At 43.2% G+C, this 27,616-nt stretch overlaps 2 protein-coding genes across 3 annotated transcripts in view; one reads left to right on the plus strand and one right to left on the minus strand.

The window, feature by feature from the left end:
- The first annotated feature begins 1,339 nt into the window (after positions 1-1,339).
- On the plus strand, positions 1,340-8,584 carry RAB33B (RAB33B, member RAS oncogene family). 2 transcript variants are annotated; one of them, XM_081135397.1, is made up of 3 exons: positions 1,340-2,271; positions 7,558-7,779; positions 8,160-8,584. In XM_081135397.1, the coding sequence occupies exons 1-3, from the start codon at positions 2,023-2,025 to the stop codon at positions 8,214-8,216; spliced, it is 528 nt and encodes a 175-aa protein (XP_080991523.1). In that variant the 5' UTR covers positions 1,340-2,022; the 3' UTR covers positions 8,217-8,584. The 2 variants fall into 2 exon arrangements, with proteins under 2 accessions (XP_080991523.1, XP_080991522.1); XM_081135396.1 differs by having other exon boundaries at positions 1,344-2,271; positions 7,558-8,584.
- Positions 8,585-20,109: 11,525 nt separating this feature from the next.
- Positions 20,110-27,616, minus strand: part of SETD7 (SET domain containing 7, histone lysine methyltransferase) — a 39,493-nt gene continuing 31,986 nt past the window's right edge. Inside the window, exon 8 of the mRNA XM_081134438.1 lies at positions 20,110-25,819. Within this exon, the coding sequence (XP_080990564.1) occupies positions 25,639-25,819 (181 nt within the window). The 3' untranslated portion in view covers positions 20,110-25,638. The remainder of the gene's footprint in view (positions 25,820-27,616) is intronic.

Consider the following 27,616-nt stretch of genomic DNA (forward strand, 5'->3'; position numbering starts at 1 on the left):
AAAGATGTTCGATGCCTTTTTCAGCATCTCTGAAATTACATGATTATTCACATCTCTGAATTCTTCAACTGCTTTTTGCCCTAAATCTTCAGATTCTCTCCTCTGAATGAGATATAGGTAGAAGTAAATTAGAGGAATATATTCTAAGGCTCTGTAATAGTTTCTGGGATAAATAATCTTCATGAAAATAACTTCACAATGAGAATTTCCCAGCACACGTTCCAATTCCTGTAACTGGAAACAACAAATGTAATTGGCACACACGTTCAACCAGGTGAGTCAACTTTTTCCCCCTGGCTAATATAAACTAATATAACTTGGTATATTAGTGACTGTATGAAGTTTTTCTGCTGCAAATTACTGTATATAAGGCTTTGTAAATTCCTGTTAACTTCGGGCATGCTCAGGTTCTATTACTAATTTGCTCAAACTACAATTTCATTTTATCTAATGGAATAAGCAGTTTATCTCCTTTCCTGGAACTTAGTGGTCTATCATTCCCGGCACTCTTATTTAAGACCTGCCATGTCCTCCTCTCCACTGTCCTTGACTTTTTTTTTTTTAAGGTATCTTTATTGATTTCAGGGAGAGGAAGTGAGAGGGAGAGAGAGTCATCGATGAGAGAGTCATCACTGGTCGGCTGCCCCAAACGGGAATGGAGCCCACAACCCGGGCATGTGCCCTGCGGGGAATCCAACCGCGACCCCCTGGATGCTAGGTCGATGCTCAACCGCTGGACCCCGGGCGGGGCTGTCCTTGACTTTCAAAACGGCATAAGCATTTGCTCAAACAGGAAAAATAAGATAGTCTTGCCATTGCAAAACAAAACACCTTTTCACAAAAAGTAACGTTTGCACACATTGTGAACCTTTTGTATGACAATGTATGGTAGGTTTCCTCTGAAGACTTCAAGGTAACCCACAGAAAACTCTATAAGGCTGGGTGCTCTTGTCTATTAGGTCAGTTTGCCAAAGACAACATCTGCGCGCGCTTAGTAATATTTAATGGCGACATCATCCTCACCCAGGCGTTAGACATAAATAGGGCATAACGGGTTTTATTCTCATCAGAGAGGCCGTCTAGCAGCAACTCCTCGGTTCGATGCTCACATGTTACCTACTCTACTTAGACCGGGGGCATTAGCCAAACGAGTGCCGGGCACCAGGGTCCCGCGGATACAGCGGACGCAGCGGGCGGCCTCGAACTCCCGCCCGCGGCCCGACCACGAGGTGCCTGCCACGCCTGAAGGCTGCCCCGTCCGCGCGGCCCGCAGCTCGCCCCCGGGGCTTCCGGCGCCGGACCGGCTTCCGGCTGCACCTCGCTCCCCACCCAGTTCTGGTCGCTGTCTGACTCCCGCGGCGCAGACAGCCCGGAGGGGGCGGGGAGCGCAGCGGACCCCGCGGCCCGGCGGCAGGCCCGGGAACCCGCCTGCACCCGCGCGCCGGGACAAACCCCAACAATACGTCGACGACGGTGCCTCACGAGGCACCGGCGCCTTGCAGACCCTCCCCGGGCACACGCCCCGGCAGAGGCGGCTCTTCGCCCTCTCGCGAGACAGCGCCGGGCGATAGCTCCTTCCTCTCAGCTGTCTTTCCCTCCCCGCCCCCGGGCTGATTGCGCCGCTTCCTCCGGAGGGCGGAGGCCTTGGACGTGGCGGGGCCGGGCCAGCCAGGGCGCCGGGCCTGGGCCGCTCCGCTCATCCCTCGGCAGGCTGGCCCTGCGCCGCGGCCAAGCCCCCGACAGGTCCCGGGCCCTCCCACGTAGACCGAGTGTCGCTGGGGCGGAGCGGCGGGGCCGGGCGGGAGGACCAGCGACGCTTTGCGGTGGGCGCCTCACCTGCGCGGCGGGGGCGGGGCGGGGCGGGAGGTGCGCACGCGCACGCCCGGCCTAGGGAGTGGTGGCTCCCGTGACGTTGCGCAGCGCGGCCGGCGGGCTGGCCGCGCTCGTTCGCTCCCGGTGGCGTAATTTCCCAGCGGGTCTGCACCTCCTTTCCTCCGCCTCAGATTGGGGCGGGTCTGGAGAATGGCCTCGGAGATGGAGTCGTCGCTGGAGGCGAGCTTCACGTCTAGCGGAGCGCTGTCAGGGTCGTCAGTGTTTCTGCCGCCCGCACGCTCCCGCATCTTCAAGATAATCGTGATCGGCGACTCCAATGTGGGCAAAACGTGCCTGACCTACCGCTTCTGCGCCGGCCGCTTCCCTGACCGCACGGAGGCTACTATCGGGGTGGACTTCCGAGAGCGAGCAGTGGAGATTGATGGGGAGCGCATCAAGGTGAGCGGGTGGGGGACTGTAAGGGGAAGGACGCCCCGGGGTGACATGTGCCCCCGCCTCAGGGTGGGTTAAACGCCGGCACCGCGCAAGGTGTGCGCTCCATGTTTTCTCACGCTCGTGTGGAGATTGGAAGGATTTGTATATAGCAAACTTCTAAGGCAGTGCTTCTTCAGCTTTAATGTCATGTTCATTACCCAGGGATCTTTTTTTTAAAGACAGATTCTGACTTGGTAAGGTCCCAGGTGATGCAGATGCAGATGCGGCCGGCCCGAGGACCACACTGTTGAGTAGTAAGAGTGTAGGGGGCAGCCACTGACTCATTGTCAGTGTCTCCTGTGCTGGGAGCCAGTGAAGTAAGACCAAAGGAATTTCTCAATCATGGAACATTTAATAAGTATTACTTATTGAACAGTCATCTGAGCACTGCCTGAGATATTGTGGCAGTAAGGCCCTGTTGCCTTTGAGAAATGCTTTGCATCCAGTTTTGCTACAGGTTTCTATGTGACATTGAGTTGTTTAGAAAAATCTGTTTTCCTGCTGAAATAGCCTGTACATGATAGTTCCTGTTTGGGTGCCAGAAGCACATTTTTGGCACCCCTCTCTCCCAATTCTTTAATTCTTTTTGGTGGCTCCTGAGACTGGAGACACAGAAATAGTGGGGAAGGCAGTAAGCTCAGGGCCAAGACTGGGCTTCTGAGGAGTTGGAATGGGGCATTGGAGATTGAGGATCAGTGACAGGGCCAAGGCCTCCTGATGGTGTAAACCTCAGACACACTTCTTCATTGCAAGCCACCACCAGCTCCTTAGCCATCTAATACCACCCCTTAAAACATGCGGGCCCTAGGAACTGCCCTGCCTTCCTCATACTACCTTTACTTTTTTGTTTTAAATTAGAATATTCATCTTTGCCTCATTTCCCCGTGGGGGCAACTAGGCTCACTGCTTCATTTCTACCTTTACATCCTTGAAGCAAGAAATATTTAATTTTTAATTCCCTGACCACTGCCCTTCTCCTCATCCCTAAAGGGGTTTAAATGCTAATGATGGTGAAGGAGAGGTAGGGCTGAAAAGAAATCAGCCTTCTGTAGGTTCCTTTGCCGTTTTATTTTCACTTTAATTTTTCGTTGTTCCATTCAAGCTGCCATTGGTGGTCCTCTGGGTGCACTGTATCAGTGAGTTAAGAACAATTTGTATCCATTACAGAGGAAAAGATAGAATGAGAGGGGCTGAATCTTTTTCATCAGAATTAGGTTAGGCCCAGGAACCTGTGAGAAAATAATGGGGCCTCTGAGGCTTGAGAGGGAGTTTAGTTTGGAAGAAGCAGGAGTTCTGGGAGAAAGTGTGTGGGCTTTCCTGGTCCACATCTGAACCTGTGAAAGGGTAACGATGGGCTGTGTCCTTAGTAGGGTGACCAACTTTGCCCAAGACCGCTGCAGTTTTAAAACTGGAAGTCCCAAGTCCCTGGAAGCCCCTCAGTCTCAGGTGAACTGGTGTGGTTGGTTACTCTAGTCCTCAGGCAGGCTCTGTTTTCTCTTCTGAAACACTGGATAATGATACCGCGTCAGGCTGGTGGGAGGATTAGAAGAGGGCATATATGAACTGCCACGTTTGTAGTTGGTAATCTTAAGAAAAGTCATCACCTCCTTCCCTGGTGGCTTCACATCATTATTCCTCTTTGGCACCATCAGTTCTGTGGCTGTATAACCAGAGAGTGAAGCAGAGATAAAGCAGGGCACAGGCAGACGGCTGCAGAGGAGAGAAATTCCCCCCAAACGGGAATAGGATATTTTTAAAAAATAAATAGAGGGAAGGGAGGCAGGGAAGGAGTTCAGATTTGATGGCCCTTTACCTGTTTCTGGGTTGCCATTTATACAGTAAGATCACAGATGAATCACGCATGTACAAATTTAAGAGATATTTAACATTGAAAATAAAACATGCCCAGTGTATAAAGTTGACTGCTTTGCTGGGATGAGTGTTGGCAGTGATAAGCAAACCAGGACCACTGCTGTAATGAATCTGGGAGCATAGAGTTGACCTTTCTGGTTGAGAGGGGCAAGGAGAAAACATTTTGGGGAGAATTATTCCTCCTGAGCTTCAGCCTAACCTGTTGTGTTAATAGGGGCCTGGACACTGAGTTTCTTTTTCTTCTTTCTAAGGCCCTAGTCATTGACTTGTACCTCCAACTGTAAGACTTGAGAGAGATTTTTATTGTGGTTGAAAAGACTACAGCAATGTTCTGAGATTTCTGTAGTGGAAAAAGATACGGTTATATTGGACACTGTTTCTAAAACTTAATTTTTATTTCTTATTGAATTTATTGGGGTGACTTTGGTTAATAAAATTATACAGATTTCAGGTATATAGTTCTATAATACATCAGCTGTATATTGTATTATGTGTTCACCACCCCAAGTCAAGAAGTCAAGTCTCCTTCTATCGCCTGTTATTCCCCCATGCCCTCTTCCTCCCCCTACCTACCCTTTCCCTCTAGTAATCACCATACTTTTGTCTGTGTCTATGATTTTTTTTGTTTGTTTTTTGCTTTAACCTTCACCTTTTTCACCCAGCCCCACAACCCCTCTCCCCTGTGACAACTGTCAGGCTGTTTTTTATCTGAGTCTGTTTCTATTTTGTTCGTTATTATAGTGTTAAAAAAATACTCACTGAAGTGACATAGAAGAGCTTTATTCCATGTACTGTTTTTGCTTCTTTTTTGTTAACCTGTTAATACATCTTAAGTGCCACTGTTTCTACCATGTTTATATTTTCTCTTTGGAAAATTATCACTTTAATCTGAAATGACATTTCTTCTAATTTAATCTTTGTTTTAAATATATCTTTATTGATTTCAGAGAGAGGAAAGGAGAGGGATAGAGAGACATAGAAACATCAGTGATGAGAGAGTCATTGATCAGCTGCCTCCTGCACACCCCTGACTGGGGATCAAGTCCACAACCTGAGCATGTGCCCTGACTGGGAATTGAACTCCGATCACTTGGATCCTAGGTCGACGCTCAACCACTGAGCCAGGCCCGGCCGGGCTCTTCTAATTTAATCTTAAAGTGAAAGCTGGAAAGCGCTATGTCACTTTACTAATAAAATAAAATTCTAGACTTTATTTTGTTTGATAAAAATAAGATGTGTTAAATGTTTTTAATTGTGGACTGGAAAATTTTCAGAGAGCATGTTTTATATCAGTGACCTTTTAGGAAATGTAATAAAGTCTGTATTTGTGCATCTGTTCCTGACTACTTATACAGGGTGTCCCCAAAGACTGCATACGCACTTTAACAGCTGATTTCTAATACATTTTGAAAATGAAATGTATTTTAATAAACACTGCCTTTATAGTTATTCGGTGCATGTGTACCTTTTTTTGGGACACCCTGTATGGATAATTAAGAGAGGGAATCCGGGTGAGACTCAGTCTGCCCCTTGACTTTCTCTTCTCTCTTGTCTGCTCTCTTTTTGTAGTAAGTAGTCTCTTACTTCAGCTGTCACTTCTCTGAAGGTAACTTCCAAATCTTTGGTTGGCCCAGACCTCTCTCCTCCTCTATCATTCTGCATTTCATTCTGTCTTCTAGACATGGCTATTTGGATAATCCCTCCTTTGCCTCAAATGTCTGAAGGAATCCATCTTTCCTGGCAAATCTGTCTCTCCTGTTTCTCCTCAGCATCACCCAGGGGAAGAAGGGAGTGACTGCTAATGGGTATGGGGTTTCTTTTTGTAGTGATAAAATCTTCTGGAATTAGATAATGATGATAAACAGCCTTGGGTATATACTAAAAACCACTGAATTGTATATTTTAAAAGGGTAAATTTTATGATATGTGAATTTTATCTCAATTTTTTTAATTAAAAAAGAATCCACTTCAAAATGTATCTTTAACATTTTGAAAGGTATTTTGGGAATAATTTGGATGACTCATATAAATGCTGTCCAAAGAAATTGGAGCTGATCTTTTATTTTTAATAACATTTCCTGTAACTCAGGTATTCAAAAGTGATTTCATCGATGAAGAATCATTTATAATGTTTTAAGCACAGTCTATAAGTTTTTTTTAAAAAACCTACGAAAAGGAAATATACCAAAATATTAACAATGGTTATCTTTAAGGCAGTTTCCCCCTTTATTTCTAACTTTTTGTTTTCCATGTATCTCTTTTATAACAATGAAACTTTAAAAAAAAATTACACAGAATTTAGACCTGCCTTGAAGAACTGTGGAAGTCCTTAGTAAATGTAAGTAGTGATGAGGAGGATGTTGATCCCTAAGACAGCCTTTGTTTTGTTTTGGGATAGGATTGACTCAACCATACTCTTCTTCCCATCAATCCTGCTCAAAACTCTATGCATTCTAATCATATCAAGACACCTGGGAAACAAGAAGTATGAAATAATAACTTCATACTTTATTGGAGAGCCATAAAAGTCATTACTAGGTTAATGAGGCATTTTCTAAGGACCATCTATAATATATCCTGTTTCCTGTTATTTCTGTATTGCTCTATGTGAAGTCACCAGTTTAGGCTTCCAGTCCATACTTTGGATATCTATAAATTGTACAGATTTTTCAGTTAAATCTGCCTCTAGTCTTTTCTACTGTGACTAGTAAACCCTCATCATTTAACTCTTTTTTTAAATGCAGTATAATTCAGTGTTTTAAGATAAGTACACATGACTTATATTTAGCTTTAGATATAATTTTCCTCAATTCTTCCGTATTTCAACTAGGAGACAGTGTAATAGTTTTGTTGGTAGAGATGTTTAGGATAGAAAAGTGATTTTCTAGACTTTAAAAATTTTCAAGGGGGCCTAGATTTCATAGAATGTATATATTTGTTGGTTTGGGGGCTAGACCTCATGACTCAACATCTGTATTAAGTCTAGTATTTTAAATTAGATCTGTGAAAGGTAGACAAGGGCATATAGTAACCAAATTTATAGCAATTTGACACTTAATGTTTGTAAAAATCTGATATAGTTTTCTCTTAATATTTTAAAATCATTTTTTGAAGCATAATTTCATCCAGACATATCTGATGTATTGAGGTTTAAGTGCTAAATTGAAATATTTGTTCTGTTACTTGCATTATTTATGAGGTGTGTAGACTAGCATCATGAAGTATAGATCCCATAAATAACACGGAAAAGGCATTATGGAAGGGAACCAAGTAATATAAGTGAAGACATACAAAAGCCCATGCAAAGGTGATTCAGATTTTCAGTATGAATAATTGGAATGAAATTTCAGTTTTCCTCTTTCTTTTTTTCATTTTTAGATCCAGCTGTGGGACACAGCAGGCCAAGAACGCTTCAGAAAGAGCATGGTGCAGCACTACTACAGAAACGTGCATGCCGTTGTTTTTGTGTATGACATGACCAACATGGCTAGTTTTCATAGCCTCCCATCTTGGATAGAAGAGTGCAAACAGCATTTGCTAGCCAGTGATATACCGCGGATTCTTGTTGGAAATAAATGTGACTTAAGAAGTGCCATTCAGGTACCTACAGACTTGGCACAAAAATTTGCTGACACACACAGTATGCCTTTGTTTGAAACCTCTGCTAAAAACCCCAATGATAATGACCACGTGGAAGCAATATTTATGACCTTGGCTCATAAGCTTAAGAGCCACAAACCATTAATGCTTAGTCAACCCCCTGATGATGGAGTTACCCTGAAGCCTGAACCAAAGCCTGTGATGACGTGCTGGTGCTAAACAACAGTCTTTACGATGCTGTTGAGTTTTGACTAAAGAAATAGTTGCGAAGTATGACAGTGATAGTCATAAGATTTAATCTCAGATATAATGGATCATCCTGGCACTTCACTGTTTATCGTCGTCATGCTCACTTCTTTATTATGTCTTTACATAATCAGGTTTGTCGGTGTGACAACACAAGGAAAATGTTGGTTTTCAGGCGAAGCTGGAAATGAAGCAGAGGTAGGATGATCAGACCATCTTCCCATTAGAGCCCAGTGAAGGAGGCTTCAGTTGAGAGCATGATGGAGTTTCAAGAGTCAATAACTGTTCAGTCCTATGTTCCTGAGATTGACAAAAAATATTAAGGGTTTAGTACACACATCATGGTATGTCCTTTAAATGGGAAGTGTTCTCAGTAGGATCAAAACTTGTATTTGCTTCTCCCCAGAGTTCTTTTTGTATTATTAATAGACTTAATTGCATTATTATTGGTATATTTTAGAGCCAATTTTTTAGTTCCAGTGGGAGGAGAAGGCATAGAATGTTTTCTGGGTCTCAAGTTTTTGGGTTTTTTTTTTCCCAAATATATTTTTATTGATTTCAGAGAGAGGAAGGGAGAGAGAGAGAGAAAAATCAATGATGAGAGAGAGTCATTGATCGGCTACCTCCCAACCCAATCCCCACCCTCACCCCACTGGGGTTTGAGCCCAAAACTCAGGCATGTGCCCCGATGGGGAGTTGAACCCTGACCTCCTGGTTCATAGGTTGACGCTGAACCACTGAGTCACAAGGGCCGGGCTGGGTCTCAATTCTTTTTTTTTTAATTTTATTTTTGTTTAAAATATTACAGATGTCCCTTTTTCTCCCCAATGACCCGTTTCCCCCTTCCCTTCCCCCTCCCCAGTCCCCCTCTCCACCATTGTCCGTGTCGGCGTGTCAGTTCTTAAGGGACTTTCCCAACAGTTCTAGATACTTAATATTTCTAATGAATGTCAATGAGTTTTCCAGATATCGTTGTTTTTAAAAGAGTAATTTGTATTGTTTTCTTAATAAATTCTATTAAAATGTGCAAAAATGAGTCAAATTCTAGTGCAAATGAAGTGACAATAAGGTGCTTTATATTTTATTATGATATCTTTAAACAGTGAAAAAATGAAAGCATCTGAGGAGTTGTAACTTGGGGGGAATATAGGTAAACATGATTCCTGGCTATCACAGAAGCCTTATTCTTAGCTTTTAGTAATTTCAAGATAAGTATCTGGCATAGTATCTCCTGCTCTCTGCCACCCCCAATCAACTTAAATGACTCAAGGCTGAATTAACAAATCATCTTCCATTTGGATTGTAGCTCTGAGGATACACCTCTAATTGCTGTGAGTGTACATATATTTCTGGAATAGTATTGTGTTATAGTACACCGATTTTTAAAATCTTTAAATTTTGTGGCCACAACATGCTGTTTCTCCTCGGTATGAAAATCAAGTTAGATATTGAAAAAAATCTTGCCTATTCCTCAGTGGTGGAAAGAACACTTCAAAGACTTGTTTTACCCTAAATATTTTTACTTTGAATTTAGGACTTTGCACATAGAAAAGAATAAGCTTGCATATGAAACTCTTACATGAATGGAATGTAAGCCATGAACTTTAACTGAAGTGTGCACATTGACTAATTCTGAAAGATTGCTGTCCGTGATCATTTTATTTTTAAAAAATGTTTTTATTGATTTTTAGAGAAAGAAAGGGAGAGGGATAGAGAGATAGAAACATGGATGAGAGAGAAACATCAAGCGACTGCCTCCTGCACGCCTCCTACTGGGGATCAAGCCCACAGTCCAGGCATGTGCCCTAACTGGGAATCAAACCAGTGACCTCTTGGTTCATGGGTCTACCCTCAACCACTGAGCCACACCAGCTGGGCATCCTTGATCATTTTAGAGGAAATCAAGCCAAAAGATGATTGTACTTATAATATTTTCAGAATATATGAAGCCAATTAAATATGTATCTAATCTAGTTTAGGTTTTTTGTTTTATCATCATGATGGTCCTAACGGATAATTTAATTATAAAAATGGGATAATTCTATTAAATGAACTAACCAAATTTATAGAAAATAATTGTTCAGTTTTAAATATTAGAACTTAAGGATAAACAAGTTGGCGTTATTTGTATTTAGAGAGATTAATTCATTTTTCTTATCATGCTAGAATTAAAAATGATTTGACTTTATGTAAATTAATGTTGATTTGTAACTATTTTTATAGTGAAACAGTGACAGCTGTAATAATTGTGATGGGCATAATAGTTTTTTAAAGAAGGGAATCTGTTTCTTGCTTTTCAAAACATTTTCTGGAGTGGGGGAAGAAAGTTTACAGACTTTCCAATCACATTTGTGTTTTTTCATTATGTTATTAATGATTTTTAAAAAAGGAAATTATTTCTTTTTGTAAGAACTTAGGAAGTATTTACAGTTCTGTGAAAGGACTTATTTTTTCACTTTAATATTTATTAATTTAAAACTTTGTATCTCATTTGTAATGATTTATTGTTTTAAATTTTTTCTATGTATGTTTTATTTTTAAAAAGAACATACATGTTAGTTGAATGGGGATAAAACTTTTAGATATTTTCTAAAATGTTTATAAATTATTTCATTGACTATTGAGAAATCATTTTCAGAATGGTGGTTATCAAACAACTATTAATTTTAAAGCACAAATCACACATTTTGTAACTCCTGTGTGAATTTATTTAAACTGTGACTTTAATTGAAAACATCAGATATGTTTTGGAGAAGTCTTAATTTAAAAACACCAAAGGAAGCTAATCCAGAATCTAATGTAGTTAGCTATTGATGACAATGCTTTATTGACGGTGTACTGCTATGTTTCCTCATGAAATCTAAACTCAATACTTTTGTTGTGGAATAATGTCACTGTAACATTTCCCCCATGCAGTTCAATAAACCAGCTTTGCCATAAAGAAATTGTTTCGATTGGGGCCATTTGGATGATTCCCTGGTTATCTCATGGCAGAGAAACACTTACCCAACTGAAAGATGTGCTTAGACATTTTTCTTTCCCAAAATGACACGACTCCAATTGCTCACCATTTCTGTAACAACAGGCGTCTGGGATGTATTTTATACTAACGACCATGCTACTTCAGGAGTTAGTTTGAGAGAAACAGACACATTCTGTCTCTTCCTGGTGTCTGTTTGGAGATGTTTCCATCTGTCTGCCTTTATTTCTAAAGTCTGTGTAACCTGACATGCTCCTATCTGAGCACTTTAAAAGTTAAATTTTCCATTCTGTTTCAAAATGTTCCAAACTAAGACTTACACTAGGTTTTGGATCCATTTGTTAAAATGTCAATGAGACATCAGTTAGTTTGTAAGAATGAATTGGGGACATGGAAATCTAGCAAATGAATTCAGTAAAAACCTTTGTGTAGCTGGTGGGCGGGGCTGAAAACTCAGATTTCAGGTTTAATAAGCTCGGTTGGTGATGTTCCTCTATTTGGACCCAAGGATCTTTGTGAGGTCTTTTTCTTCCCCCTTAACTCTGACAGTCATTAAATGCAAGTATCAGCATACACTGGATTTAGAAATAGATCATGAAGTGTTAACTCAAGATTTTCAAAATAATGAAACATTTAATCCCACCACTTTCACTCCATTTCTCCCTAGAATATTACCGTGGGAGGAGGGGGAACTACATTAATTCTGCTTCTAGGAGCCTTGATTGCATGTAATAGTCTTAACATCTTCATAGTCAGCATCTAGTATTTGATGTCATCTGTCTCCTCCACAATCATCCTTTTCTCCAAAGTGTTTGCTATTTGACGACCACTCATTTCACTAAGTGATTCCTCTTGATTCTTTTAACAATTTGGCTCCAAGAGGTTTTAAGAGGAAAAACATTCCTGATGTGATGGTTGAGTCATGCTTCGTGAAATGAGCAATTCATGCCCAGCACGGTGTGATAGCAGCATTGCATTCAGACTTTGCTGAGAACATGTGTCTTCTGGGAGCTTTACATGAAAGTAAAAATGAAGTCACTCTGCTTTTAACTCCTTTGCTAAGCTTTAAAAAAACAAAGCAATTCTTTATTTTTAAAAATGGACTTAAAATACTGAAGTCCTCATTTTTTTCTCTTGAATCATTATGGCAAGCAAGGTCCATCCAGTTCTACCAACTGAATCTCAGCAAGACCTCTACAAGGCATGTTATGTCTCTCAGCCTCAGTTTCCCCATCTGCAAAATAGGGTCAATAATAATACCTGTCCCCTTTTATGCCTGAAGACAATTACTATTATGTTGACTTATACTAATGAAATCCTCTTAGAAGCATAAATAGGACTCCTTTCTTCCTCAATTGAGAAAGTGTCTAATACAGACTTCTCTACTTTCTATTGTGTTTTTGTCTTATGAGAGCCATCATCCCAAAATTTCCTACAGCCAGAATCTTTTTTGGTTTTATGAATTAAATTCATATTAGATACTCATGATTTCAGATATCCTCCACAGCAGAAACAAAACAAAAAGCTACCAAACTCTTCCAAATTAGCCCCACTCTGGAGTTTCTGACCAGTGCAGAGGCTTGTTCAGATTACATCTTGTAACTACTGTCTTAAAGCCTAGTGCCCTCAGAGGTGACCCATTGCCACTGGGATGCGTAGGCAGGAAACGGCTGTCTCCTAGAAGCAGCTTTTATCTCACCCTTTCTTCCCCTCTGAGCCTCAGGACTCCTCGCTTCAGCCCAGGTTTTGGAACTTGGGCAATGGCAGCTGCCTCAGGGAGGCAGAGGTTTGGGGCTTGAAATCCCTTTCTATTTTGGAGGCCACAGGCTGAGTTACCCTCTCATACCTCCTGCTCCCAGCAAGCTAGCTCTGTCTAGTAGGCAGCTCTACACCAGTGCCTAGGGCCAAGGTGCTTTCTGAAGACCTAAGAAAATGTTTGAGACCTGAGAAAAAAAGGAGTGACCCCAAAATATGAAAATGAAATTAAGAAACAAATGTCTATAAACTAAAAATTATGCTGACATTAATTGATAACATGTTAATATTCATAAAACAGTAATTATATATATATCTAAATATATTTATTGATTTTAGAGAGAAGAAAGGAGAGAGTATGAGAGAGAAACATTGACCCTGTATGCACCCTGACCAGAGATCCAACTGCAACTTGGGTGTGTGCCCTAACAGGGAATTGAACCAGTGACCTTTTGGTGCATGGGACAATGCTCAACCAACTGAGCCATACCGGCCAGGCTAAAAAAACGTAATTATATTTTAAATCAGTTAGTAAGTTAGAGTATTTCCCTTCAAAAAGACCATGTACCATGCTTGCTGAGAGACTAGCTGATCACAAAATAAATGGTTTACTTGTAGCTAAATCATTAAAAAAAATTTTTTCAGAAAAACGGTACTAGGGGTGCATTTTAATATATTTGATATGATATAGAATGAGACCTCCAAAAGAAAGAGTGCTTGGAAGTTTGAATACGGACTGTGTTCTAGATGATATTAGGAAATGCTTGCTAATTTTCTTAGTTGTGACAGTGGTACTGGATTAAGTGGGAGACTCTTAGGAGATACCTGTATAAGCATTTAGGGGTGAAGTGTCTTGATGTCTGCAACCTGCTTTCAAATTGTTCTGCAAAATAACAACTATATGGTGGAAAGGAGGAGGAACTAGTCTCATTTATTCTGTTCATAGTAGCCTTTATTATGTATAATTGTTTCCACATCATTGTGGTCAGTATCTTTTATTTGAATGTCATTTGTTTTCTACACAATCATCCCCTTCCCTGAAGTGTTTGCCATTTGAAAACCACTCATCATGTCAGCCACCTGCTTTTAAAAGTTTCTGCAAAATGATAAATATATGTTTGTGTGTTTATATATACATATAGATGGTCCCGACTTGGAGAGTTCAATTTAGGAATTTTTGACTTTATGATAGTCTGAAAGTGGTACACATAATAATTTACATGAGATATTCAAAATTTTATTATAAAATAGGCTTTGTGTTGGTTTTACCTAGCTATAGGCTAATGTAAGTGTTCTGAGCATGTTTAAGGTATATTAAATGCATTTTCCATTTAGAATATTTCCAGTTCGTGATGGGTTTATCAGATGTAACCCTATGGTAAGGCGAGGGCCTTTATACATAAACACGTATACAGAGAGAGACTAAATGTGGTGAAATGTTACCAAGTGCTTTGAAGAACTTGAGGAGGTGAATCCGAGTAGTTGGTTTGAATAGAGGAGGCCTGTGAGGAGAGGAAATAAAGAGAAATGGGAATTTAAATGAACAGTGAGAGCCACTTCACCCCAGCATGTGAATTTACAGGAAGCAGAAATTTTACCTTGACTCGTATGTTTCAGGCGCTGTGCAAGGGACTAAGGATACAGCAATAAACAAGGTAGACAAAAGCTACAGTGATCCTCATATTCCAGTGATAAAAGATAATAAGTGAACAAATACACAGAGTAACTGGATTGGGATAAGGCATCACGATGAAACAAGTTAGGAGATAGAGGGCAAATGCGGGGGCCTTCTAAGACAGGCTGATCAGGGAAGGCATCGCTAACACTGACCATATGAATTAGAAGCTAACAGTTGAGAGAGCAAGTCATGCAAAGAACTGGAGGAGAGCACAGGGCAGAGGAGTAAGCAGGTGTCACGGCCCGGAGCCAGGAAAACGCTTGGCATGTTTGAAGAACAGAAGGTCTGGCTGGCCTGCAGCGAGTGGGGGAGAGCAGACTGAATGACACCGAAGAGGAAGAGGGAGCCAGTCCATTGTGAATAGTTTGGATTTTATTCTAACTTCAATGGAAAGCCATGGAAGGGTTTCAGCAGAGCAATGGCATGATCTGTTTTACTATTTTATTTAGTTATATATTTATTTTTATTACTCATCGGAGAGAGTGAAGGGGGAGGGGGTTGGAGAGAAAGAGAGAGAGAGAAACATCAATGTGAGAGAGACACATAGATTGGTTGCCTCCCGCATGCTCCCCAAATGGGGCCAGGGATTGAGCCTACAACTGAGGCACGTGCCCTTGGCTGGAATCAAACCTGGGACCCTTCAGTCTGCGGGTGGACACTCTAACCACTGAGCCAAACTGGCTAGGGCTGTCTTACTATTTTTAAAGGTCACTCTGGTTGTTCATGGAAAGTAGATTGGAAAGTAAGAGAGGAAGGTAGCAAGCCAGCTAAGGGCTCCACTCAGGGGCTGCCCACCCGTCCTCCTGACATCTTACTGGGCTGGTGGCCAGTTTAGCTGCAAGGGATTCCTGGAATGTGCAAGTTTTAGGCATAGGAAGGCAAAGGGACAAATGGCTGTGAATGGCCTTTGGGTAGCTAGTTCAGTGTCTGCCACTGGAGCCATCTGCATTATACTTAAAACAAGCCTGTGAAATAGGCAATTTTTATTGGACTCATTTGTGAAGGGGAAACAGCATTAAAGAGCACAAAGTTCATAGAGCTTGAGTCCTGATCATTTGACCTCAAATCGAAGGTGCTCATCTCATGGCCTTTCATTGTTCTGGACGCTGTGAAAGGCTGATCCCAGTTACATATGTCCTGGTGTGTCTGCTAGTGAGGCATTCTTCCAGCTCTGTGTTCAATGTTAAGTGTACCTGAGCAATCATCACGGCTGAAGGGCACTGGGGGAATGCCAGGTTATCAGACCAGACTATAGAATGGAAAGAAGCCTTTTAAAAAAGAGAGGGAAAAAATAAAATAGTGTCTTCTGTTATACTAGGAAATATTGTTTCACCAAACAGAATAGTAAGAGCATGCACCCCAGCGGGTGTGAAAGACAATTTACTGGGGAGGGGAAGGACAATAGAATTTTGTGTTTGCATGAATATAGATGATGTTGAGATAGATATCGAAATTCAGTATGGCTAATATTTAACACATGAAATGACACTGGATATCAGACAGACGCATGCCTTACACGTGTGAGGTCAGGTATCCTGATTCTGCAGTCCACACAGTGGGGAGGTTATCCTCAGCACCCTTACTGTTCATTCACTTCCAGTGGATTGTGACAATATGGGCTTACACGTGCCTGGTTAAGTGAGTTTACTAGTAATATTATCTTAGATGGTATACTTTTTATAATTCTTTGTAATAAGACTAGAATCAGAACCAGAATCCTGGTCTGGTCACAGGGAATCAAGACAGTGATAGTTGACTGAGGAGCTGTGTTAGCGCCATCAAAATATTTTCTCCAGGAATGAGAACAAGGGAGTTTTCACTTACATACATGTAACATTTAATGCTACCTAACAGATCTATTTTGCAGTAGAGCTTAGTTTGCCATGAGCCCGGGAAATTCAAGGAAGTTAATTACTTGGACAGAATTAGGATGGGTAATGTTGGTCTCTGTGACACTTGTGTTTAAATATGTTTATAGTTAATAATTTTCTCTAACTTTGTTATGGAGATTTAGAAACATAAAAATCCACAATATAAGATAACAACCCCCCGTAGCCATCACCCAGCTTCAGTCACCATCCACACAGGGCCAGTCTGGTTTTACCTATGTTCCCATCCACTTCCCCACCCCCTGCATTGGAATTTGAAGAAAATCCCAAACATCCTGAATGTTTTGAAAGATATTTTATCAAATCAAGTCCTGCTGGTTTGAGAGCCATTTTTTTCTTTCTCTGGTGACTTTAGGTATCTCTGCCTTGATCGGAACACGACTCCCAGAGAGCGATTTTCCCATCGTCATCAGACAGGATGCATCCCACTTGCTTCGATCTTAATTGCCCAGAAGCATCCCTCTGAGCGTCGCTGCACTGCACTCACGGTCCAGCAGAAACGCCAGGCTTTCCGTGTGCGCCGGGACTCGGGCCACTCGCAGGACCCCTGGGAGGGAGTCCAAGGGTCTGCATAGCTCCCACGTACTCGGGATTCTGCCCCCTGAAGCTGGGGAAGCAGATGTGGGCAGAGATTGTTCAGGTCACAGGTTTCAAGCTATGGTGCTGAAAAGCTGGAAAAGAGACTTCTAGAAAACCAGCCACATTTTTCTAATGCTTCTCCCACCCCTGTCTCTTGCTGGCTCTCATGTTTCGCTGGGACGGATGCTCTGAGGCTGGAACCTGACCCTCCAGGTCAGGGCAGCTCTACAGAGCAAAGTGCATGAACATCTAAATGGTTACTGGCCGCTCAGAAGTCACTTGTCTTCAGGTTTCTGGCTGTGTCCCATGTAGCCGTGGGCGATGCAAGTCTTACCTAGATAAGTGGTATTTCTGTACACACACACGCATACCTACACACATGCTATATTGTGAATAGAAATTTCTCTAATATCCCCATCCTATTGGGATAAGTTAGTTTCCTTTTAGGGACCAGTTTCAGTAGGTGTGGGATGGACACAGTTCCCCTCAGTGTGTATCCTGCTCACATGGTAAGCTTGAATACAGCTCCAGTTTTTATTTCAAGCTACTTAAGATTTCGTCTGCTTGAGCTAGGAACTAGAGTCCAGAAGAAATTGAGGAAGCTGCTTGTGGGTGAAGGTGTGTCTACATACTTCCGTGCAATTCTGCAGTTTGTGCACACAAGTCAGAGAAGTACAAGATTTGGTTAATTTGGGGCTAATGAACTCATAGCCCATGTTTTGCAGAAAACTATGCTCTAGCCAGGTAGATGTTCAAGAGCTGTGTGACATACAAATGCTTTTGTTTGTTTTAAAAGGTAAACAAGCTTTGCTCGATGTAGTTAGCTGCAGGCTCCAAAAGCACTATTAGCCTTTTTGAAATTTGGTCTTATTTAAAAAAACTAAAACACCCTGGAAATGGTGTCTTCATTCAGCTAGTCCAAGTCCAACCCGGTGGCAGGGGAAAAAAACACCAGCCCAGAGTTCATGTTTGTTTTTAAAATGTGTTAAATCATCCGTTGGCTAAAGTTTTTGTTTTATGGCTTCATTTCAGAATTCTCGCCACAAGAGGGAGCTGGACCATGGAAAAATGAATGGGTTGTTCTGGAACTAGAAATAAACATGGGAGTGCAGGCGATTCAGGGCTAGACCATCAGCATTAGGGGTCGTGACCGAATTTATTTTCCCAAGTGACTACTCCATTCGTTTACTTGCTCAGACCAAATTTCAGAGTCAGCTGTGATTCCTTATTTCCCAGTGTATTAAGCATGTCTTTTTATTCTGATGCTTTGACATCTGGGGTCCAGCTGACCCCTGGCTACCAATTGCTGGAGATAGCAAACCACTCGTATCTTTCACATGCAAACCAACCAATCCAGAGCCCTCAAGGCTACCAGCTTCTTTATAGGCTCTTCTACCCTGGCCACTCTCACCGCAGAGCCAGGCACCAACCAGAGGCAGCCCCGACACCCGGAGCCCACTGACCGATTCAAACTAGCCACCTAAACCTGCCAGCTAGGCCTGCCTTGCCTTCTTCCTCCAGAAGCCACAATAAAGGCTCTCGTGCGTCCTTCCCCTGCCCCTCTGCCTCCTGACTGTCCCTGATGCTTCCTCATGGGGTCCGTGCTTGGTGTGCCCTCTCCTCCTGGGAACTGTAACTATCTTTTCAATGGCACTTGTCTCCTGATCTGTTGGCCACACCATACCTGAAAAATAAAACCTACATTTTAAAATAGCTAACCCCACATTTCAGCAAATTCTATTGTCTCTGCCTTTACAATAGATCCAAAATGCAAACACTTCTCATCACCATCACCCCTTTCATCCCACCCATCATGTTGTACTTCCTGTTTCCACCTGGGTCCCCACCCCCACTCCAGTCTACTCTCCACCTCTTAACACCCAAAGTGACCCTGTTACCCAAGGGAGGCATGTCTTACCACTCCTCTGTTCAGAGCCCTCCACTGGAAGAGCTAATAACAAAATGCCAAAAGAGGGTTTTGGAACCTGCAGTAAACTTAGTTGAACAAAGCTGGTTTGTTTAGCATTTACATGATTGGTTAACCTCCCATCACACTCTGAGTTAAAACAAAGTCCTTAAAATGGCTTTGGGGACTCTACAGAATCTGATTCCTTGACCTCCCTGTTCTCGGACACTCCATGCAGCTCCCCACTCAGGGCTTGGCTTCTTGCAGTCTCTCCTGGGCCTGGAACCTCTCCCCAGACCTCCCAATTTGTGCTCTCGCCGCTCAGGGAGGTCTCCTTGATCTGGCCCCTGCAGCCATCTCCCAGCACTCCTTCCTGTCCCCCACCCTCCCTGTTCCATAGCACTTACCTGACACAAACATTATTCCCTGGATGGGTTACAACCAGCGTCCCCATGAAAATGTAAGATCCGCAAGGCAGGGACTTTGTGCACCGATTCGTTAATGGCCTAGAATAGTGACTTCTGGATGGTAAAGCTTGAGAAATATGTGTTGAATGAATGAGCAAACTGAGAACATGATTTTAAGAAAACGACACTCTAGCTCAGTCATTCTCACATCAAATATTTGGAGAATGCTTTGCGTGCACCCAGTAAGATATACTTGCTGTCATCTGAGAGGGAGGTCACTTAGATGGTTCACTTATTAAACCACCTTGCTGATTGGTCACGAGATAGCTCATGTCTGCATTAATACATTAATTTAAGTAATTTTAAACACCTTGCTGACCAAAGTAGCTGGCCACATGGGCGAGTTCTGGCTTGAAACAGCCCATCAGCAAGGTGTGTTAAGCGATCGACAATGTGCGGCATGCAGCCGGGTGTGGCTTGTCGGCTTCCATGGGTGCAGAGAAGGGGGACCAGTGAGGACAGGTTTTTCTGCTTTGCATTCCCAGCTGCCAGATATCTCTTGATAATCTCATTTACATTCAATACCCCTAACATTTATGTTGTCAATCAGAGACACTTTGGGTTGATCCTGCTAATTTTTCTGGATTTGTGGGTGTATGTGGAGTCACACCACCGACTATACAGCCAACTCCTAATCTTCCCTACTCCTCCTCAGGTCTTACTACAATGCTTTGAAAATGGGAAATGGTTAATAATATTTTTAAACAATGTAAAATGTAAAGTTTGCTTAGTAATTTAAATATATAGGTGGATGAGTCGTAAGAGAAAACGTGATTCCCCTTCTGCCTTTGAGGAAAGAAGACAAGGACAGGTGATTGTATATTTTGTTTAATACTTGCATTGTTTCTATAGCGCAGTTATAGCAATCTTTAAATTTACTTTTCATTACAAATAGTTGTCAAGTTTTGTTTCAGAAACATTTTTCCTACTCTCTTGCACATGCACCCAGACACACTACAAAAAACTCATTCATAACACAGTAAGGGCAAACATTATTCATGTAAACATCTTTCATTAATTTCCCATAATTTTAAAAAATCATAGAATTATAGATATTGAATAAGGCTCATAGATTTAGTTCAAATTCCACAGAAGATCAGTCAAAGATGCTCGTTAACTGTGGTGGGGTTAACTTTTGGTTGCAATAAATGCTGAAAGTATACCCCTGGCTTCCAATCCGTAAACATACCTCACAACCTCATAAACGCGTTTCAGAATAAAAAGAGGGTGTAGAAAACCCAGGACGAAAAACTTTTGAAGTAGGGAGCTCAGAACATGAACCTAATTTCTTCTATGATAAGCAGGCTTTACATAGTCCCTGTATTTACCAATATATGAATCGAGATTACTTATAGCAACCCAAAATGTAACCAGGTCAATGTTAAGATACATTGGCATGTGTGTACATATTGCTAGTATACACAGTGAAAATTTGTCATAAAATTGATCATTTCATTATATCCAGGACCAAGGCGGAAAAAAGAAAACCCCTCCTCAAGTTGAAAATCACTATAAAGGAGTGTTTTGGTAACATAAGTGTCAGGAGGGCTGGGAAGTGCGTCCTAGGGGCGTGATGGGTCTTGGTACTGAAGTCCCAGACAGGAAGCAAGGATTGGCGTTATCCGATATCCGAGGGCGTCTCTCTCTGGTTGGAAGTTCGGTGCTTACGTGCATAGTCTCCCAGAGCTGAGACAAGAAATGGACTGTGCTGAGAAATGGGCCCCTTGCCAGGTGCGCCCTCCTCCTTCCTCTCTGCGAGGTGGAGGCCAGGAGGCAGGGACTGCTAGCAAAACTGTGAAGTCCCACCCCGGGGTCTGAACCCCAACTCCACTGAGGGCAGCCTCCCTGACATGTGTGACTAGGCAGTAAGGGTGGCGGTTGAGGGTGGCCAGAAAACCCAGTTCTGAGGTTCACGTGGCCACGTCTGGCTTCTGATTCTGCTGCCCTGCAAAGAAATTGTGCTCTGGATAAATGCACCAGTGTCTCTAATGCCTTGAACCCACTCGTAGGCCCCCCGAAGGCCAGGAGTGATGTCACTGAAAGGTGGACACACCTCCACGAGCACCTAACTTACACCAGAAGTGGCTGAGGCACTGGGGAAGCCTACAAGCTCTCTCCACGTCAGATGCAACAACGCAGGGAAGTTGCCTTGGGTCAGAGTTATTTGTAGGCTTTTGATTTTTAAAAATCAAAATTGATCTGCATTGTATCTCAATAGACTCAGATAATTCTCATCAAAAATTTTGTAATTTGTTTAAACAGCACTGGAATAATTCAACTTCATTTAAATATATTCATTCTACCATGAAAATATTTCATACAAACATCTATTTACATACAAACACATTAAAATTTGTGAAAAGGGTTTCCACCCCTGTGGTTGTATGGCTTGAAATCGTTTCATTGCTTTGAATATGAATGCGCACATTTGGCGAAATAAAACCCTTAAAATTTAGAATTTTTAAAACAAAAAATGTACATCGAGGCTCCAATTCCTGAAGGGAAAGATCAAAGAAGAAAAACCAAAACCCCAATCTATCAAGGTACCCCAAGTAGATGTAGATTTAATATATTTTGTGAACCTTTGATCTGTGGCAAATAAACATCACAACGATCGGTCTCGCAGCGTAGTTTTGCTTGTTTTTTTCTAAAAGGAAAGATGTCTGGATTCTAAGTCACTACTCTTAAGACAGAAATTTGAGGCAACTGTTTCAAAACAAAGCAGAACAAAACTATACCTTCTTGGAAGATCTTAAATGCATTTTGCAGTTGAGTGACTTAAAATTTTATATATTAAAGGAAAGTTACTAAAGTGCCACATACTGTCTCACTGAGAAGACAACCCTTGAATTCACTGTTCACAGTTCCTGCCGTTTTAATAGTTACAATTAGGTGTTGTGAATGGTTACACTTGGCCTCCGTCTTGGCCTTTTCAGATTGTTGGTGGTAAGGAAATGGTTTTTTCAAGTGTGAAGAACCTCCAGAGGGCAGAGAAGTTTAACCACAGCCCCAGGCGGGTTCAAAGAGGCCTTGAAAAAGGAATTTCCTTCTTAGTTTCTCAGGTAGACCAGGGATGAAGCAATTAAAATAAGAATAGGTCCTACAAAACTCAAGTCTTCCCGGCCTGTTGCTTTTTAATTTCATCATTTCTTGGCATCGGAAATTCAGTTCTTACCGTTGTTTTTGTCAGTCCCAATGTCCATTTGGGGACATACTCCTACGGATTAGTTCCTATTCCTAACTAACACAAGATAATATTTCATCACAGAAAAGCTGCTAAGGAAAGTTCTGGTCATGCAGGGGTCGGGCTGAGACGGCTCTGAGTGAGTCTCCTGGGGACCAGGGGCGCCCACACCACGGGCGCCAGCTGGTTTTGGGGCGAGCAGAAAGCGACTTCTTCATTCCCGCCACGTGGGTCTTCCACGTTTCTCCTGTGATTATGACGCTGATGAAACCACCAGCTGTGGCTGCTTCCTGACATATTTCCTTCTACAGCGGATGTAGATTCAGCCGAAAAGCACATCCTGAGGCTTTCCCGGCGGACTTTGGCTCGCACAAGGAACAAACCCTCATTTCCTCACCAGTCACTTCCTTAGGGACCGTCAATCCCCTCGGCTTCTTTTCCTACCTAAGAGCACAGTGGACCTCAAGCCCCCTCCGATTCTACCCTGGCTGACCCTTGCATTTGGGAGCGTGAGCGTGTGTGTGTCGGGGGGGGGGGCAGGGGGACAACAGGAAAGACAGAGCCAGAAGAGACACAGAATAAATGAAGAGAGGTCCACACAGATTTTGGAAAGACAGACGGAGAGGGTCCGAACGAAGGGCGCTCAGAGCCAGAGAGAGCAGCAAGGGAGGCGCTGCGAACGCAGAGGAGAGAGGGGGAGAGGGAGGGGGATGGGGGGGCTGGTACACCCCCCCAGCCTTGTCACAGACAAGGGAGAGAGGAAAGAGCAGGCCGGAGAAGAAGAGCCAGGAGGTACCGGCAGGAGAGGAAGGAGGGAGAAAGACAGAGAGGGGCTCCGCTGGCTTTGTTTCCTCTGATTTGTCCGAAGATCAAGACGCACTGCTGGGTTTAAACAATCCTCCAATATGTAATGGATAGCTGGTTAATCACTACTTACAACTCTTGAATCCCTTTTATCATTAAAAAAAAAAAAGAAAAAAAATCCCATTTGAATGGGGTAATTAGAGTAGCCCATTAGGACCGAAATTATACCCCACTGCAGCCTCAGCCAGGGCGGCAGGACCCTCAGGAAGGAGATCCTCCGGGGTGGCTGCTCCGGAGGTGTGACCGAGCCCTCTCTCCCTGACCTCTCTCCCTCACCCCGCTCCCCAGCCCAGCCCACTGGGGTTAATTAAAGCTTCTTTCTCCTGCGGCCACTCACTTGGGGACCCACTTGAATTAAAGCACCTATCAGAATACAAGTCCCAAGGCTGCCCGTCTGTCACAGTTTACAGACCGGTCTCTTTCTACAGAATAGAAGCGATCCTATCCTGGTGCCTTTTAGTCTAAAAACTCTCTTCGGTCCTTTATGGGACATCTTCTGGCAGCCCTGACCACCTCTCATCCGTGAGCCGTCAGCTTATCTCCCTGAAACCCTGCCACCTGGCTGCTCGGCCCTGCCTGGGAGGGGAGCTCCCGCAAGCCTGGCCCTGCAAAAAAAAAAAAAGGAAGGGTGGCTTTTGTCACCATCTTGAGGGCTGAGTCCTGTGCCCAGGGGCTGCCCGGACTGAAGGTTGCCAGCAGCCCTGAGTCAAGCTCTCTGTTCAGTTCTTCCCAGGGCAATGCGTAACCGACAAGAACCACCAAACTTCTTTCTGCTGGTTTCTTTACTCTTGTCTTCCTCCCAGCAGCCAGAGCTCACTACCAGCTACAGCTTGGAAGGCTTCAGTTTTCGGGACCAAACTGGCTCAGGTGACAACTGCAGGTCGGTGGGAGTCACTGCTGCTCCCCAGACCTCCCAGCCAGCTCATCCAGGCTTCTAAGGAAGACACAGCTGTTGCACGTGGCGAGGGCTCGACCAGAAACCCCAAACTCCCGGAATTCATTCAGAGCAATCCCAGTTATGTTACATACCTAACTAGCTAAACTAAAAACAGGGTTTTTCTCCTTATATCTGCAGTTGTGAGTACACAATGGCTTGCAAAGAGGCTGAAATGCTATCGATATTGTTGCTTTTAAACTATACAGGTGTTATTCTTAATTCACGATGCTCCGAAGCAGGGAAGTGCTTTGAAGTTGCAGGGATGAAGAGTTTCAGCGTTAAGGTTTGATTCGTACCTAGTGATCAGTATGTCTCTCTTAACAGTAGCGATTAAAAAAAAAACCACCTACAACTTGTGAATTCTGCATTAGAATTCAAGCTCGCTGTTTGACTTCTGAATCCAGTGCACTGTGCCACAAGCCAGACTGCTCTGTGTTATGTACAATTGATGTATATGCGCGGAGAAAGAAATTACTAGCACTATTGAAGAGATTGCAAAATTGCCACAGTTACTGCTTAGAAATACTAATTTCCCTCTCTTCTTTCTTAAAGTATATATTACAGCTCTTCCATAACTTAATGCAAACTAAGTAAACTCTTTCTTCTCACATCTTAATGCAAAGATATCTTTGTTTACATGCGCGAATAATAATTCTATAATAATACCCTGGCTCTATGAGCCAAGTTCTTTATATTAGGACATAATAATGAAAGAATGATATAGAAAGAGCCAGAGAGACCTACACACTGGCACTGACACAAAATCCATTTGGGAGTTTTCTCTTATAAAAGGTTATCTAAGATAGAGAACAGGACCGAGGGGTGAAATGACTCAAAAGTGGGATTCTGTTCGTTAGGGGGAAAAAAAAGACATTCTATTGCAAGATACAGATCAAAGGTTAAAAGGCAAATTATACTACATTTAGAGCATAAAAATGTAGTAATTATCTCCCATACGGCCCAACTGCAGGCGTGATAGCAACACACTCTGCATTGGCCGTAGGAAAAAACATCATGGAAAAACCACTGACTAAAAGTGACTGAAAAAACCCCCTTTCCCTTTTTCAGTCTATCATTTGGCATCTCTGAATGTGGTCCAGATTTAGACTGGAACCACCCAAGAACATCTTGCTGTCTATGTCAAGTGCTCGACAATGCCTCTCAGTAGGACGCTGCTGCAAGGCTAGCTAATTTTAAGTCTGGTATGAGTAATACAGTCAAACCTAGTTAGTATGCGAGAAAGTCGTTGCGAACGCAGAGTGAGAGGATGTGATGTCACAGCACGAGCAGCCCCTGGTTGTCCCGTAGTCGGATAAACGTAGTGCATAGATCCAAGTTTCTATTCCAGGCCTCCGCGGCCCAGAGCCAGGCCCTTCACTTCTGCTGGGTGGCCTGGAAGGCCTTCAGCTCCACCTGGTACCACTCGGGCGCTTCCGGCCCACTCTTCCCTGGGGGGCTGTGGTCGTAGCCATAGGCCACGGTGAGCTCCTCGTCGGCCTCCACTGCTCGGAGTGTGCGGATGCATTTGATGGGCCCAAAACGGGGGTGGACAAACCTAGACAGCAAGACGTGCACAGTCATTCCTGGGCAGGGCCGAGGCAGAGGCTGGGGTGTGGGCTGATGTGGGAACCCTCCACGTGCTCTCCCCTGACACCAAACGGAGGTCCCCAACATGTGGTCCCCAGCCAGCATCAGCTTCACCCAGGAGGGGCTAACGGGACTCTCAGCCCTCGGACACCTGCTGGATTGGCATCTGCATTTTAACGACACCCCCGGGTGACTCATAGCCAGGTGAAGGTTTCAGAAGCACTGCCCTACCTTCCTTTCTGAGCATATTTGGCACTCGGTCTTTATAAACCCGAAATCACGGACAACAAAGTCTGTCCTTAATGAGAAATCGAGTCCAGTGCAGCCCGCCCGCACTTCAGCTCCCTTGTCCTGCCTGTAGCATCGGATTACCTGGCTGTCCCTGGGGGAGGGGCAGGGGACGCTTTACCAGGGCACTTGGGAGCTGTAAGAAAGAGCCTGTGGATTTTCAAAAGCAAAAAACTCTGTATTCCGCCCTATACAGAGAGAGAACATATTCTTTTCTAGGAAAAACGTAGAAGAAGATTTCTCTCCAAAAGGTAAGTCTAGACCTCTCTGCAACCTGTGTTAACATTTCCCTGCGGAGCCTCCTGTGAAGGGAGCAGCCTCCATCCCGGACGGAGTTCCCTCAGGACTCGCTATATCACGTTTCTCTACCAAAGGCTCCCAGCCCCGCTCACCTGCCCAGCTCTCTTCAGGAGGCCAGGAAATAAATCAGTAACGGACTCCCCTAACAGCTCCCCAGACCCAAAATGGGTGTACATGAGGCACAGCCAAGAAGAAATGAGCTTTGTTTTTATATGTGTCGGGTAAAAAGTCTCGCGCATTTACTGTCGCATTTTGAACAAAGGATATTGAGACATGGAAGCAGAAGGTTCCAGGCCTAAAGTTAGATGGCCACATGGGGCATGATTACGTCCTTGGCTGGTTCCCTCTATCGGTGGTGGGAAAGGGTGTGTCTGTGGCTTAGGGACACCTTTCGTGTGGTGTTAAAACAATGTCAACCTCATTCGTGGGGTTCTCTGTGTTCACCCTACTCAGGGGTCATGTTTCCTGAAAAGCACACTGAGTTGGGGTCAGACAACTTTAATGTGAGCCCCTGGATAGCTTAGCTCATATCTCTGAATCTCACTTTCCTCATCTGCAAAATCATAATACTAGTTATCCTTATCTGACAAGAGTGGTTATTGTGACAAAATAGGGTCACATATATAAAGCACCTCACACAGTGCTTGGCACAAAGTGAGGACTCACTACGGTGAGTGCGTTCACGTGTGTGAGCACGTGCATGTGCACTGAATTCTCAGGTTAAGCTCCATCACAGAGCAGATCCTTGGATCAGGGATTCAGGAATTCCTTATTAAAATCACAACTCTTTGTCTCAAATTAAAATATTTCATTAAAAGAATAATACTCTGGCCCGGCCGGGCGTGGTTCGTTCAACGGTTGAGCGTCGACCTGGGATCCAGGCGATCGGGGTTTGATTCCCGGTCAGGGCATATGCCCGGGTTGAGGGCTCACAGCCGATCAATGACTCTGTCATCATTGATGTTTCTCTCTCTCTCCTTCTCCCTTCCTCTCTCTGAAATCAATAAAGATATATTAAAAATAAAAATAAAAAAATAAACATTCTTTAAAAAAAAAAAATACTCTGACATGGAGCTCTAGTTAATTTTTTGGTGCACAAAAAAAAATCCTGTAAAAAGCCTATGACTTCTCTTACAGTCCTCTTGTATTTTCATTTTCCTACTCTTTATCATTGCTC

The sequence above is a fragment of the Miniopterus schreibersii genome (genome assembly GCF_964146895.1).
Source record: "Miniopterus schreibersii genome assembly, chromosome: 4".
NCBI classification, from domain to species: Eukaryota; Metazoa; Chordata; class Mammalia; order Chiroptera; family Miniopteridae; genus Miniopterus; species Miniopterus schreibersii.